General features: G+C 36.7%; 2 protein-coding genes across 3 annotated transcripts in view; one reads left to right on the forward strand and one right to left on the reverse strand.

Annotated features, from left to right (window-relative positions):
* The window catches only part of UBAC2 (UBA domain containing 2), a 163,659-nt gene that overhangs the window by 78,183 nt on the left and 69,059 nt on the right, over positions 1-16,417 (forward strand). The gene's annotated exons all lie outside the window — the stretch shown is intronic.
* Positions 646-16,204, reverse strand: LOC311514878 (G-protein coupled receptor 183-like). Its single transcript, XM_084617612.1, has 2 exons — positions 16,133-16,204; positions 646-3,914 (listed from the first exon to the last, which is right to left on the reverse strand). The coding sequence occupies exon 2, from the start codon at positions 3,908-3,910 to the stop codon at positions 2,804-2,806; it is 1,107 nt and encodes a 368-aa protein (XP_084473738.1). The 5' UTR covers positions 3,911-3,914; positions 16,133-16,204; the 3' UTR covers positions 646-2,803.

The following is a 16,417-nucleotide window of genomic DNA, read 5'->3' on the forward strand; positions in this document are numbered from 1 at the left end:
TGAGCTCTTCCTTATTTCTAGTTCGTTTGGGGGCATATTCAGATGGGTGGGTGGGTGCTAGAATAGAGAACACTGAAAGATTTTTCTCCCAATACATTATATTTCAATTTGATTTCAAGGTCTACAAATTGGGTGCTGCTTCTCATCTAAATCTAGTCTAAATTAGAACTAATTATTATAACCACCTTTACATAATGCATTAAATTACTATGAGAGAAATCATTAAAACAAACAGTTGTTACTCACAGTAAAATGCCACCAGGAAATTAAGTTTAAAGTAGGTATTTTAATAGACCATGTAATTCAGCTCTAGGTCTTTATTTTACGGAAAGATGGTGTCTCATTAAATATTTGAGAAAATGTATTAAAATAAGGAAAAAAGAGTTAAGGGGCACATTATGTAAGACTTTTCTTAAATAAACTGTTATGTAATTGGCCCAGTGCTGCAGTCCTTACTTACTCAAGGAAAACTAGCATTTTGACATGAAGTTAGTTGTTTAGTTTTAATATATATATATTTAGATTTAAAAATAACAGAATGATAGATGTGAGAACATAGAGAAAAGAGGGGAGTTAATATTTTAATACTAATTTGTGCTTTGATTTTATTTTGTTAAAAAAACAGAGAGATACATAAATGATTGCTTATATGGTGATATACTGTTTGTGTTCATGACATTTTACAGGCAAATATACAGAAATGTCTTGCTCTGAGGGTCTTCCAATCTAAAACTAGACCAAATGCATGCCATAAGTAGAAAGATAGACATTAATAGTATGGAATCTGTAGTGGTAAGGGGGTGTCACATGCCCAACAGGAATAAGATGTTACTAAAACCCATGTTTTCTTTTACAACATTAAACAGTTAAGTGTGATTTTGTGACAAGTTATTGCTGACTTACTACCATGTTAACAGCTACCATTAAACATCTTTTTAACTTTTTAATAAAAAGACAGGAAAAGAAGAAAAAACAGTGGAAGCATTTACAACTTAAACAATGAAGTCTTTCATTGTAACCGTTTTCCTTGTTCCATTTCGCTTCAGCTGTATAGTGTCTTTTATGGTTGGAAATCTCCAGTTGATAGTATTTAGATGGTATTAACTGCACTTTTTTGTGGGGAAATGAGCAAAAAGTTACTTTAGTTGATCCTGAGCTGCTGCTGCTGTGCTGTTCAAGTATGGTCCCGCTTCCTTTAAGGGAAAACACGGTGAACTCACATATAGGGGGAGATAAAGAATAGCAAAAATAGAAAATGTAGCTTCTTTATCTGGTGATGACTTTCAGTTGCAATCTCACTGCTGAGGAAACACAGACACAGCACATGGTCTTATTGCCACTCTGAGATCTGGCAATCTTTTACCAGTGTTGGGCTGTTCAAGGCATTGTTTTTAGCTTGCCTTTCTTGTTCACAGGCTCACAGCAGTGTTGCAAAGTTGTGTTGCCCAGCTAAGGCAGAGTCTTATTAGACAGAAGACAAGAAATAGAAAAAAAGGAGAAATAAGGTGGGAAAGAACATGACACATGAGGAAGGGTATGATGGCAGGAACCAAAGACTGGCATCCTAGCTGTTGTTCAGGAGTCAGCTAATTCTGGGGTGGGGAAGGTGAGGGCAGAGGTGAGCCCTAGGATAGTGGTCATAGGTGCTGGAACTGGGGATGCTGAAGCACCCCCGGGCTTGAACTGGTTTCCATTATATACAGGGTTTACAGTTTGGTTCAATGGCTCTCAGCACTCCCACTAGAAAAATTGTTCTAGCACCTCTGATAGTGATGTCATCTGTTCCCACTATGGCTTGGTCTTGTCAAGGCATGTTTCAGGTTCAGAACGATGAAGGCCGCATGGTGGTGTGGTGCAACCCAGAAGATGGTGTGGGCAGCAGCAACCATGATGGTGAAGCTTGCTCCATCTTCTGCTGTTCTCATATAGTAACCCTCCACATAAAGAGTGTCCAAGAAGAGGTGGTCACTCCTCCCATTAAAATGAACAAATTTAACACATTTCAACTATAAACATTTCTTCCCATTTCTAGAATCTTTTATCTTATTGTTATTGCAACCTGTGATTTTAGCAGGAACCTTGAAGACCCTTGGATAGTTGTGGGAAACAATGCTCTCTTTGTTCTTTAGATTTACTTACACATGCAAAATTTTACAAACTAACAGTGTCTTAACTCTTTTTCACTTGTATTCTCACAAAGTTATCCACAATAAATTTAGATAAGATGTTCATGTTCCGAATACTGTAATCCAACCCTGCCTCCAAAAGGTTCTAAATTACACGTTTATAATTATCCATGAAAAATATAAGTTTTATTTTCCTTCAAAAGTTATTTCCTTTGTTTTATGTCTTTACCCTTGCCCTGTCAGTCCAGTGCACATAACACACCATATTGGTAATGAGTGCTTAAATTGGAGATCAGTCAGATGTTTATCCCTTTTCAGATGTGTTGGTTTTTAGTCACTCTGAGCTATTAGCTTTTTTTAGTTTATTCCTTTCTCAGAGTACTAGTATATAGTGTGAATCAAGCTTTCCTAAAATCCAGGAATGGAAAGTTGCAGGACAATAATGAATGGTGGAAATCTCCTGGAAAACTCATGAAGCCAGGTCAAAGTGATTCAGCTTGGAAAATGCTAATTTTGAGTTTTCTTGCTTTCACATGACCATTTATTTTTTAGTCCAACATCACCTTTGATTTCCAAAATACTGTGAAACAATCTTACTTAATTTGCTGCGCAGGAAGCATAAACAGTATTTACTGAAGGCCCAGTAAACTTGCATTATTGGAATGTTTATTTTCGGTTTATAACTTTCCATTTGAAGGTTTTGAAAGTATAGTCATGTGTGTTTCTCTCATCTCACGTGAGCTTTCTTCATGAGCTGATCTGACGGCACTTGAAACTGATATACTAACTTGACGTTTCAGTATTTTCATTATCCTCCTCTTGTATCCTTTACATGCAAAGAAATAGATGAAAGGATCCATGCAGCAGTTAAAATTCATCAGAAACACAGTGTAATGGAGGGACTTCTGGAACGTTTGCTGTTCATTGCACAAAGGATTATATTGAAGCTTCTTGATCATGTGTTGGATAATAACAATGTGATAAGGAGTAAAACAGATGACAAACACAACAATTACAAAAATGATTGTGTTGATGGCCTTTTTGTTTATCCCTGATTTTTCAGTTAATGGGTTTTCCTTAGCAGTTTGAAAAAGTTTGCAACTAATTTGAGAATAACAAAATAGTATAATTTCAAGAGGAATGATGTACCCTATTAAACAGGCAGCAAGAAGTATCCACGGTAGATGTTGAATTTTTTCAAAGTTTGGATATTCCATACATGTAGTCCTTCCTCCCTCCTCATTTGACATGGACTGTATGAGCAATGGAAGTGTTTGGCTAAATACAAGAAACCAGACAAATATACAAATATACTTGGCATGTTTAATTCTTCTGATTTTGTTGTATCGAAAAGGGTGGACTACGGCAAAAAACCTGTCAATACTCAAGCAAGTCATAAAGTTTACACCTGCATATGTGTTGATATAAAATATGAGAGCAGTTAGTCTGCAAAGTGTTTCTCTAAATGGCCAATGAAATCCTAGTGCATAGTATGCTATTCGTGTAGGCAAGGCAGTAGTAAAAAGAATGTCTGAGAGGACAAGATTTATGGAATAGAGGGTAGTAGAGTTGATTTTTTTTCTGTTTTTAAAAATGACAACGAGGGCAAGTCCATTTCCAAGCACACCAAGAATTAAAATAAAGCTGTAAAACACAGGCAGTAAGATCCTTGCTGTATTTTGATGTTCATACAGGTCGCAGGTGGAGTTATTTGTCTGAGGAGTTGTGAAAGCTATCGTGACAGTGACCATTTTCACAACTGGTGTTTCCGTAGGAAATGCCATAGCTCTACAAAAAAAACAAAAGGGAACATTTTGTAATAAATATAAACCAACTTCTTCCCCCTAGCAGCAGCCAACTGATCTTGCAGCAGGCCAACATTGTAAAACCTGAAACGAAACTTGCTTATGATGAAATCGTTTTTTTTAAGGTGGTTTAAAAAAAGTTCAGCTCTCTTGCTTTGATAAAAGAAAACAAAACCATGCAGAAAGCAAAACTTGGATGAATTGGGGAATTCCTGGGTTTGAATAATATCATTTTCTAGAAAATAAATGTTTGAGGTTAGAGAGAGAACTTTTAAAGAAGCCTGGGGGAGAAAAGCAGCCCTCAGTTTTGTTTAAAAGTAAAATGACACATAATCATGTGAAGTCACCAAAGGTCAGATAACTACAGAAACCTTTAAAAAGTTGTTTCTGTGAATTTCAGGGAGTTTTTATTTGTTTTTTGTTTCTTTTTAATTTGCTAAGAGGTTCTGGCAGTGATATGAAATTTGTGACTTATATTAACATGTAACGAGAACTTAATTTATAGAGACCACGCTTTTACAACGTTAGTATTGCCTATAACAATTGAACTGAAACCTTCCAAACCTTCTTCAGTGGTTCTTGGAACAGACATGTAATCTAGGTATAATATATCATACTTGTTGACTAAATGGCAATACAGAAAATTCAGAATAGCTTTAAATATATTATTAAAAATATGAGAGGAGAGGATTGATCTAGCAGGCCTTTGCGACTCCAAGTCTGCAACTCTTGGGTTTTGGGGCCTGTAAATATAAAAGCTAATGTAATAGAATCATAGAAATTAGATATGGAAAAGACCTATAACATCATTCAGTTCATCTCCTTGTGATTGCAGAATGTGCACTATGATGCTTTTCTAGTGCTTTGTTTAGTCTAATTGTAAATGCCCTAAGTGATGGGGCTTCCACCATTTCTATCTGAGAGATTGTTCCACAAGAATTTTCTCTTGCCATGCAGACTAAATTTTCTTAAGGTTTTGTTGTTCCACTTAACCACACCTAAGTGAACCACACAAAATAATTCCTCTCCCTCCTTGGTACCTGTCATAAATATAAAGGGAAGGGTAAACCCCTTTGAAATCCCTCCTGGCCAGGGGAAAGCTCCTCTCACCTGTAAAGGGTTAAGAAGCTAAAGGTAACCTCGCTGGCACCTGACCAAAATGACCAATGAGGAGACAAGATACTTTCAAAAGCTGGGAGGAGGGAGAGAAACAAAGGGTCTGTGTCTGTCTGTAGTCGTCTTGGCCAGGGACAGAACAGGAATGGAGTCTTAGAACTTTTAGTCAGTAATCTAGCTAGGTATGTGTTAGATTATGATTTCTTTAAATGGCTGAGAAAAGAATTGTGCTGAATAGAATAACTATTTCTGTCTGTGTATCTTTTTTGTAACTTAAGGTTTTGCCTAGAGGGGTTCTCTATGTTTTGAATCTAATTACCCTGTAAGATATCTACCATCCTGATTTTACAGGGGGGATTTCTTTATTTCTATTTACTTCTATTTTTTATTAAAAGTCTTCTTGTAAAACACTGAATGCTTTTTCATTGTTCTCAGATCCAAGGGTTTGGGTCTGTGGTCACCTATGCAAATTGGTGAGGCTTTTTATCCAACATTTCCCAGGAAAGGGGGGGTGCAAGTGTTGGGAGGATTGTTCATTGTTCTTAAGATCCAAGGGTCTGGGTCTGTAGTCACCTAGGCAAATTGGTGAGGCTTTTTACCAAACCTTGTCCAGGAAGTGGGGTGCAAGGTTTTGGGAAGTATTTTGGGGGGAAGGACGCGTCCAAACAGCTCTTCCCCAGTAACCAGTATTAGTTTGGTGGTGGTAGCGGCCAGTCCAAGGATAACGGGGGTAATATTTTGTACCTTGGGGAAGTTTTGACCTAAGCTGGTAAAGATAAGCTTAGGAGGTTTTTCATGCAGGTCCCCACATCTGTACCCTAGAGTTCAGAGTGGGGGAGGAACCGTGACAGTACCACTACCCTTAAAATATGTGTTTTCTTTTGCTATGTTCTTCCTTAGTTGTTGCTTAGTGAAATTATGCATAACATTTTAGCTCAGTTTTTTAAAGCAGATTTCATTGTGTAAACACTAGAAGATTGGTTTACATTTTTGAGGCTGCTAGTGAGATTTAAAAAACAAAACAACTCTAATTTAATGAAGCCACCTTTATGTGAACATGCCTTACTCGTTACTCATGGGTGATCTGATTATTATAACTCATTTCTTTCCTCTCCTTTCCCCCTTTTTGTCAGTCTGTAACCCCCATGTGTCATGCTTGAATTTAGTTTAAAAGTGCTTCAAGAATGGTGCCTGTCTCCATTTCCATGAAAGTGCATAGCACACTTTTCTCAGTGTAATTAATAATAATAATAGAAGGGTTTGCAAGTTAGTCTTTAAGACTACAGTCTCCTTCGCACTTTCTTTGTAGCCAATCAAGGCTGGCTGTTGGGGCCTACGAATGCCTTGGCCACAGGATATAATTGATTTATGCGGGGTAGTGTTGCTGGCGGTGTTAGAACTTTCACGAGCGCCGTTCTGGATGGTTTCCAATAACTGAGACAGCTCTTTTGTTGAGGAGACAGCTCTTTTGTTGAGAAGCCAGTGTGACCTCGTGGGGCTGAATGTTCAAGACTGAGAAACCATTCCCAGAGAGTAGTTATCAGTGATTCACCGTCAAGCTGGAAGGGCATATCGAGTGGGGTCCCACAGGGATTGGTCCTGGGTCCAGTACGGTTCAATATTTTCATTAGTGATGTAGATAATGGCATAGAGAGTACACTTACAAAGTTTGTGAATGATACCAAGCTGGGAGGGGTTGCAAGTGCTTTGGAGGTGTGTGTCCCCTTTGAGGTATTATTCAGTAGACAACATTTAAAAACAATTTCAGACTTCTGTGTCTGAATAAATACATTATATAGAAAATATCAGAACACATTTCTAAAATGTTCCAGATTATTAATTTTACAATGTACAGTTTCCTTCCAGTAAGATGCAGAAGAATTAAAAGATTGATATTCTTCACTCTGACTCTTTGCTTAGAATGCCCTATTTATTTCAAGTTGGTCACAATTCAGTTTACTTATAGTATATACTGGATCATAGTATTAGTCTGGTCACTGAATCCTGGCTTGATTATCAGCAGTTTATACAGTTCTCCATAAAAAATAAATCTGTAGATGTGTGGATCACATATTTCAGATCTTAAATTAAGCTATAAACATCTCCATATAGTGCCTAATGTCAGGGTAGTTATATTAAGCTAGATCATCTTTGAGAGAGACTCTTCCAGGTAATATATCATCTCTGTAGTTGTACTATTACAGAAGACAGAGAGAAAGAATGGTCAGACAACTGGTACTCATAAATATTACTGGTAAGCAGTGGCAGCTGTTTCTTGAAGATTCATCATAAAATATGTGCCGGATATCAGAGATCAGAATACTTAATTCTGGGTTGGAATTAAAATCTGAAATGGATTTTTATATCTTGGTTAAGACACTTGGCTACAGCTTTTCTGGGGTTTAGTTTGCCCTGTTTGAGCCTAGGGATTACTGAGCTTTTTCAAGTGATAAACTTGAAGTAACAGCTTCTTCATGCTTTCAGTGGAGAGCCTAATTTGAATTTGTGTAAGTAAGCTTCAGTACTTTTGAATAGGAAAACCTGGTGTAAAGTAATGTCCATTATTTAGTGTTCATGAAAGCAAACTTACATTAGTTGTTATGAAAAAGCACTTGCTAAGAATTGCTGTATAATTATATTTCTGACTTTAATTTTATTTGAATTGGTTATGGATCATCCAGAGCATTTTGGCATGGTGTGAGTGGTCATTTAATAATGCATTTATCTTCATGAGGATTGTTCTGATTTCCTTTCCTACTTTTTCTCTCCTCTCTTGATGAAATCTATCTAATCTCCTGGGTGCTTCTAAAAGAATTTAAATACAGGAAACTGGTGTTTCTTATTTCCATCTCTTGTATTTGATCTTTTCTGGCCACACCTTCATCATCCCACTATGGTACCCCTCTTCCACCCGGCTCTCCCTCAAGTGACTAGATGTTACCCACTCCAAAAGAATATATAAAATCCTTAACTTATGATAATCAAGCACATTGTAGTATGGCAACAAACTAAAACATATTCACGGAATAATTGTGTCTTACTTTTTATTCTTGAGGAATTGTGGGATTTGTACTCTTGATGTAATAATCAAAAATGAACAGTCTGGCCTAGAACTAATCTATAAATATTTCTAATATACAGAGTACATACTATACAAATACATATAACTGCAATATAGAAAAAATAGTTTTTTCCTAGTGAAAAATACTGTTTTTTTTCTAAAAGGAGTACTTGTGGCACCTTAGAGACTAACCAATTTATTTGAGCATAAGCTTTCGTGAGCTACAGCTCACTTCATCGGATGCATACTGTGGAAAATACAGATGTTTTTATACACACAAACCATGAAAAAATGGGTGTTTATCACTACAAAAGGTTTTCTCTCCCCCCACCCCACTCTCCTGCTGGTAATAGCTTATCTAAATTGATCACTCTCCTTACAATGTGTGTGATAATCAAGGTGGGCCATTTCCAGCACAAATCCAGGATTTAACAAGAACGTCTGAGGAACGTGGGGGGGGGGGGGGGTTAGGAAAAAACAAGGGGAAATAGATGACAAATCAGATGTCAAGAATTATAGCATTCATAAACCAGTCAGAGAACACTTCAATCTCTCTGGTCATGTGATTACAGACATGAAAGTTGCGATATTACAACAGAAAAACTTCAAAACCAGACTCCAGCAAGAGACTGCTGCTTTGGAATTCATTTGCAAATTGGATACAATTAACTTAGACTTGAATAGAGACTGGGAGTGGCTAAGTTATTATGCAAGATAACCTATTTCCCCTTGTTTTTTCCTACGCGCCCCTCCCCCACCCCCCACCCCGTTCCTCAGATGTTCTTGTTAAACCCTGGATTTGTGCTGGAAATGGCCCACCTTGATTATCACACACATTGTAAGGAGAGTGATCAATTTAGATAAGCTATTACCAGCAGGAGAGTGGGGTGGGGGGAGAGAAAACCTTTAGTAGTGATAAACACCCATTTTTTCATGGTTTGTGTGTATAAAAACATCTGTATTTTCCACAGTATGCATCCGATGAAGTGAGCTGTAGCTCACGAAAGCTTATGCTCAAATAAATTGGTTAGTCTCTAAGGTGCCACAAGTACTCCTTTTCTTTTTGCAAATACAGACTAACACGGCTGTTACTCTGAAACCTGTTTTTTTCTAAGCAAGAATAGACTTTCATAAATTGTATCTGTAGCCTTTATTAAAATAAAAATTGAAATATAAATGTGACTTCTGCTGCTATGTTACAGTTTAATATTACTTGCATTCTTATGCTGAACTGAAGCTGTTAGTAGTCTGTTATTGCTCAAATATCAGGCTGATGGGCCTGGTATAAAAACACAGATGTACAGAGAGAGAATCTTGGCTGGATTGGTCTTGCCTTTTCTTGGTAACACTGGACTGGCAACCATTAAAGGGAAACTTACTTCCTAGAGGAAGGTGTCAAGAGTATTATTAATTAGTCCAAGAGTGGTCTTTCCCTGTTCCTTGATATCCAGGCTGCCCTGTGTTTGTTTCTTGGCAGTAATCATTATTGCATAGCTCATTATGTGACTAGAGTACATGACTCCTCTCAAACCTCTGTCACAATCCACTAGGTGGTAGAAAAGGGCAGTAGTGTTCTACGTGTTCTTGCCTGACTAAAAGTGGAGCAGATCACTTCTTCAGTGTTCCAAGCCTCAGCCTAATTAAGCAGCGACTTGACTCCCACATAGGCTGCCCAGATAGCAAGTATGAAAAATTGGGATAGAGTATGGGGGGGGTAATAGGAGCCTATATAAGAAAAAGCCCCAAATATCGGGACTGTCCCTATAAAATTGGGACATCTGGTCACCCTACTCCCACACCTTGGTATGATTGCATTGTGCTCCCACTGAGCCATTGGTTCAATTCAGCATTGTGCGCTGAATTGGTGATTTACCCCAGTGACTTTGTCTGTCATGAATCACGATGTGTCTTTTTAAGCAATCTCCAAAAACTGCTACTGGAATGATTTTATTTAATTATATTGTTAAACCAAATGACCCCCCTCATGTCACCTATGTTGAAATAGTCCTTCCGTCTGGTTAATTTTTTAAGAAAATAATAGAGATGAACTGTGGTTTTACAAACTGTGTTGTACCTTAGAAAGATGTATCAAGAAAACGGTATCATAGAATTTCAGCAAACACTTTGATGCCTTTGGCATATCAATGGTTTGCTTCCTTGCTCTGCATATTAGGCTGATAAATGTGAATAGAACTTTAATTGTTTGTTAGTGTTACACCTGCATGGATTGTCAATTCTCAATTTTTTATCGTGCTTTTCTCGTCAAGTTAATTTAATGTAGAGGTTTGAAAAACATAACTATTAAGTTAGCACTTTAGAACACACTGTCACAATTCCTAGAATACAAAATGGATATTTCATGCTACTGGAAGTCATTCTTTTTCTAGTGTAGTGAAGAAAGTTATAGTGATATGGTTGTTTTGATTTTTAGTTTTGTCTGAATGAGACAATGCATGAGAATGGGTATATGCGGATGCATTGTGGGCTGCAAATAATTTGATTGCATTGATTCATAGATTAATAGATTTTAAGGCCAGAAAGGAACATTTAATAATAGAATTACAGGCCATAGAATTACACCAGTTACCTTTGTATTGATCACAATAACTTGTGTTTGACTGAAGCATATCTTCCAAAAAGCATCCACTCTTGGTTTGAAGATTTCAGGAGATGGAGAATCCACAACTTTGTTTAGTATTTTGTTCCAGTGATTAATCTCCCTTGCTCTTTAAAAATGTGTGCCTTATTTCTAATTTAAATTTGTCTTGATTTAACTTCCAGTCATTGGTCTCCCCTAGATTAAAGAGCCCTTTAGTACCTTACTTTCTCCCCATGAAGATATTTATGCACCATAATCAAGTCACTTTCAGTTTTCTCTTTGATATACTAAACAGATTGAGCTTTTTAATTCTGTGGCTGTAAGGCAGCCCTCAAATCATTTTTGGCTCTTTTCTGCACCCCCTCCAATTTTTCAATATCGTTTTAAAAATATGGACATCAGACTTGGACACAGTATAAAATCACCTCCCTACTTATTCCCTTGTTTAGCCATCTAAGGATTGCATTAACCCTTTTTGCCACATCACCACACTGGGAGATCATGTTGAGTTGCTTGTCCACTATTAGCCCTAAATTCTTTTCAGATTCAGTGCTTTCCAGGATACAGCCCCCTATTCTGTAGGCATGGCCTGCATTCCTTGTTCCTAGGTATATAACCTTACATTTGTCTGTATTAAAATGCATTTTGTTTGATTGGGTCCAGTTTACCAAATTATCCACATCGCTCTATATGAGTGTCATCTGTAAATTTCATCAGCAGTGATTTTGCATTTATTTCCAGATCATTGGTAAAAATGTTCACTATCATCAGACCTAGAACTGATCCCTGTAGAAACTCATTAGAAAACCCACCATTTGATGATATTAAAAAGCTGCGTTTTGAGATCTGTCAGCCAGTTTTTAATCTATTTAATGAGCACTTTATTGATGTTGTACAGTGTGAATATTTTAATTAGAATGCCATGCTGTACTAAGATGCCTTCCATAAGTATACGGCCTGCTCTGCACTTAAAATTTAGATTGACAAAGCTACATCACTCTGGGGTGTGAGCAGATCTAACCCCCAGTATAACCAGCGTTAGGTCAGTGGTAGAGTGCAAGAATTACATACAGCAATGGAAAAATCACTCCTTTCACTGTAGGAAGCATCTACACTACCACGCCATAGCTATGCTGCTGTAGCATCTGTAATGTAGACATGGCTTAAGTAAATTATATCTGTGCAGTTACCTTCATTCATCCCAGACTGAAATCCAGTTTATTTTACAAACACTATTTTCCATAAAACCATGTTGACTGGCATTAATTATATTAATATCCTTCAATTCTTTATTAATTGAATCTCATATCAGCTTTTCCATTATTTTGCCCATGATTGATGTCAAACTCACCAGCCTATGACCCAGGTCATCCTGTTTGCCCTTTTCAAATATTAGCACTCTTTCATTGAATTAGACAGTTGTTACTAAATGATAATATAATATTTTGTTCTATATTTCTGTTGTAGCACCCAGAGGTCCTGGCCAGGATAAGGTCCCCATTGTGCTATTTCCATATTAAAAAAAAGCCATGACTTCTGCCTTGAGAAGTTTTTGATTCAAAATCCCTGATCCTGCAAGCACTTATGCAAATGATTAACTATACACATGCATGTAGTCCCATTAAATTCAGTGGAACTGTTCATGTGCATAACATTAAATATATGCATAGTATTTGCAGGATTGGGGCCTTAGATTGTATACATTTGTACTGTATACAAGAGATGCAACTATTTCTTCCCCATACTGGCCTAGCTGACTGAATTTTTCTTTTTGTTCTAGAGTAGTAGCACTAACAAATGTATTTGATCATAAGCTTTCGTGACCTTTTCTTTTTGTTCTCTCCTTTTGCTATAATATGGATGAATGAAAAGAATCTATTATCTATCTTCTCACCAGGGTATATTATGTATAAATGGCTACAACCACATATAAAACATTATCCATAAATTGAAGTGATCTATGCATCGTTTTGTCTTTATAATTTTTATTGTTTGGAGGAGAACAAACATTGTAAGAGTGGAAAGGCAATTGTTATTTACTCTCTATATAAGACTGGTTTATTTACTTTAATATGGCTCACGTGATATTTCTTTAACAAAAAGGTAAGGAATAATAATAATTTATTTTATAATTGGTTAAAAAGAGAATAGAAGGAGGAAGGGGGAGAGTCCAGCCACCAAATTCTCTGCTGGCTTGACTCCAATGATCTGTGGTTTGAGATTCGTCGGGAGACCTTTTTCAGATTGGAGCAAAATTAGACACTGTAGTGATGTGGGATTTTTGTTTGTTTTTTGTTTTAATTAGTGTATTGCTCTTATCCTTATGAAATTTCCTAATTTGCCTGCTTCTTGCAAGGGTGACTTGCAAGAAAAGGTGAGAGAAAAGTTTTGGGATCTGGGGGCATCTTAGCACTATATTGAAGACAGAGAAGAAATAGTATGAAAGGTTTGAGTATATTTATTTAACCTTTGTCAACATGATGGATTTCTTTTCTTCCTTCCTTCCCTGACCTAGGCAGAGGGACTCACTCACACCCCATTTTAGCCTCGGACATCTTTTTTTGATCAGCCATTTTTGCTAATCAAAATATATTAGTTTTAACGAAGTTATGAATGTTAGAAAATTGCATGCTAAATGAGTGCAAGAGAACGTTTTAGGAGAGTGATTGGTGTGCATCAGCAGCTTGGAAAATGTGCGAGGTTTCAAAACAGATTGAGGGGGCTGCAGGAAGGCTTGCCCTAGACCATTCTGCCTCTTTCCAACACTCAGCCTTCTTATGCAGTGTTTTTAATATATCTTATTGATTTCAAATTTCTCAGGGCTGTTAAGCTGTGCCCAAAATACAGTGGTATGTCTATATCCAGTGAAATCTGAACTCTATGACTGAGGAGTGGATGCCTAAGTTGCTGCCTGGGCATGGTAAACAGGTCCATAGCCACGGTGTTTCTGTAGGAAATTTATCATATTTATTTCCTGGGGAGATTTTAACTGTACATTGGATAATGTTTTATGACAGTAGTCTTTTGCATTCTAAAGTAATAGAAACTTCAATTAAATTTGTGTAAACAAAAGGGGAAGAACAGAAGTACTGCTTGTTCAATAAGCTAATGAAGGTGCAGTAGGACGTCTAATGTCTACTGCCTAGTTATTGGTCATGTACCATTCCACTTTTATATTTAGAAATAAAATCCAAATCTTAGCTTATTTTTTTTGTTCTCTAAAATAAAAATTTAAGATTTGTCTGCCCAGCATTCATTTGCCACTCTAGAGTGATAAATGAGTGATGGACAAAAAACATGTTGGAAAGGAAACAAATTTCATTTCAGCTTCCAAAGGTAACTTTTAAACCACTGGTTTCAGAGTAGCAGCCGTGAGCTGTAGCTCACGAAAGCTTATGCTCAAATAAATTTGTTAGTCTCTAAGGTGCCACAAGTATTCTTTTTAAACCACTAGTGCATAAAAGATTTGAATAAGTCTGAAACGTCCTGGCATTGTCAGGAGAGGGGAGAGAAAGCGTGTGTGTGTGTGTGTGTGTGTGTGTATGTGTGTGTGTGTAAGGGAGAGAGAGCACAAGCCCAAATGGTTTCTCATACACACATCCCATTTTGTTGTTGCAGGAAAGATGCCTGTAGTAGTGGGGACAGTGGGCATTAAAGGTATAGGAAAGGAACTTATCTGTTGCATAGTGTAACAGAGGTTCCCAAACTGGTAGATCGTTTGCTGGTCCACAAAGAGCTAGCTGGTTACATGGTGCTAGCACTCCTTGTTTTCATTGATTATATTGGATTAAGACAGCTTTGAAAATATATTAAATACTTCTGTAATATTACTTTTGCATGTAAACAAGTGCTGTAGTTTTCATAGTGATGCTCTGTGATTTGAACAAGGGGAGAAGAGTGTGTGTGGTCTGGCTGAATGGGAGAGGAGGTGTCCACTTAATGAATTTCTCTCTCTGCATGTGGTCTTTGTGGGTTATGAAAAATGTGAGAGTCCTCTGGTGTAACATCTATAGTTGTTAGCATGATTTAGTGCATAGACCAAGCTGATTTTGAGACAACTAAACTCCTTTCACTTACTTGCTTAAAATTTTTAAACTGAATAAGGAAAGAACCAAACAATGTAGCAATGGAAAAACTCTGAACCATTTAAAATAACACTCCTAAAATCAAGTAACATTTCAAATGGCAACTTGTGCTTTAGCACTGAAAGCACTCTCCCTTATAATAAATACATTATTGATGTGTAATCTGTCCTGGTGCAGTCTCTGTTTAATCTGTTTTATTTATTAAAAGCTACATAACTGTAGTGACTGGCTGTTAAAGAACAATTATCGAGAAGCTTACAGTCTCTCTATTCAGAGGGAGCTGATTCAAGTGCTAGCAATATGAACTGTTGGGTTAATGATCCATATAACTACCAAAGCTCACCTTTTCTGATCTTTTTGCTGTCCATGTGCTCAAAGATTTGTGGGTTGTCTTTATTTTGTTAGAAAAGTTAAATGAGAATTAAGAGTTGCTTAATTTGAAAAGCTTTATTTTTTTATGTTCCACTGCAATATAAAACGTTATCAGTCTATTTAAGTAGGGGATATTTTTAAAAATCCAATAGCCAGTAACATTGCATTAACTTCAGCATATAAAGATATTTTGGCGCAAAAAGTTTAAGTAATTGCATTTTGGAAAAAGGAGTAATTATACAGAAAAAGCTTTGAAAGACAATATTATGTCAAAAGATGGAGAAATTCTTACATGCACCCTGGCAAATTATCATTGCTATATTGTTTTTACATGTGAGTAGAGTTGTGATTGAGAAGCAGTTGGGCTGAGAATAGCCTAAAGACTGTTTCATAGCATGGAAATATTTGTGATACTACAAGCTATCTGCTGCCACAGTACAAGTGTGCTTTCAGAAACTCTCAAACTATTAAAGTATCTTACAGGTTCATTGAGTGATTTATGCAGAGAGAGAGAGAGAGAGATTGACTTAGAAATATGAAGTCTTTGTTTGACACACAGAAATAATTACTGAAAAATATTTTCTTCCACATTAGTCTCTACATTGGTATGGTTTAAATTACATTATTTCGCAAAAACTGTCAATCCTAATGCTGCAGTCAACTTTTGCATTTGTTTTTCAAAAGGCTATATTATAAATCATTTTAATTCAACCTGTTTATCGCTGGACCCAAAGATGCATTAGCACCTAGATTAAAAATAATAACAGATAGTCTCTCTATTGTAACTTGCCTGAATACACTGTCCTAGTGGCATAGAATTTCTCCTGTTGACATTTCTCTCTCCCACCCAGAAAGAATATATCCATTCAGCCACATGAAAAAATTCAGTCCAACACAAGAATACATTAACTTCCTGGAACTGTTTGTTGTTTTTCAATTAAAACAGCAAATTATTTTTCAGTACTTACATATCAGTGGCTTTTTAGATCCTCTGTGCAGCAATTGTATATGGCAGTGTAGTTTAACTATGAACGTTTCCTCTTTGCTTATTGTTTTTAAGAGTGATTACGTGGGACTGTCCTTTTATGGAGTGGTGATATTTTTCCCCCCCTTGTGCTTGAATTATTTTTTCTGTACTCTGAGGTTGATTCGCTACCTGAGTTTTTAAAGGAAGTGAAAAAACCTATCTATTTGAGGTGTCTTTCTGCTTCTTTTTAAATTAATCTATTCAGAAAAGAGTAACTAGAAACAAA

This window comes from Lepidochelys olivacea (assembly GCF_965140295.1).
Source record: "Lepidochelys olivacea isolate rLepOli2 genome assembly, chromosome: 1".
Taxonomy (NCBI): domain Eukaryota; kingdom Metazoa; phylum Chordata; order Testudines; family Cheloniidae; genus Lepidochelys; species Lepidochelys olivacea.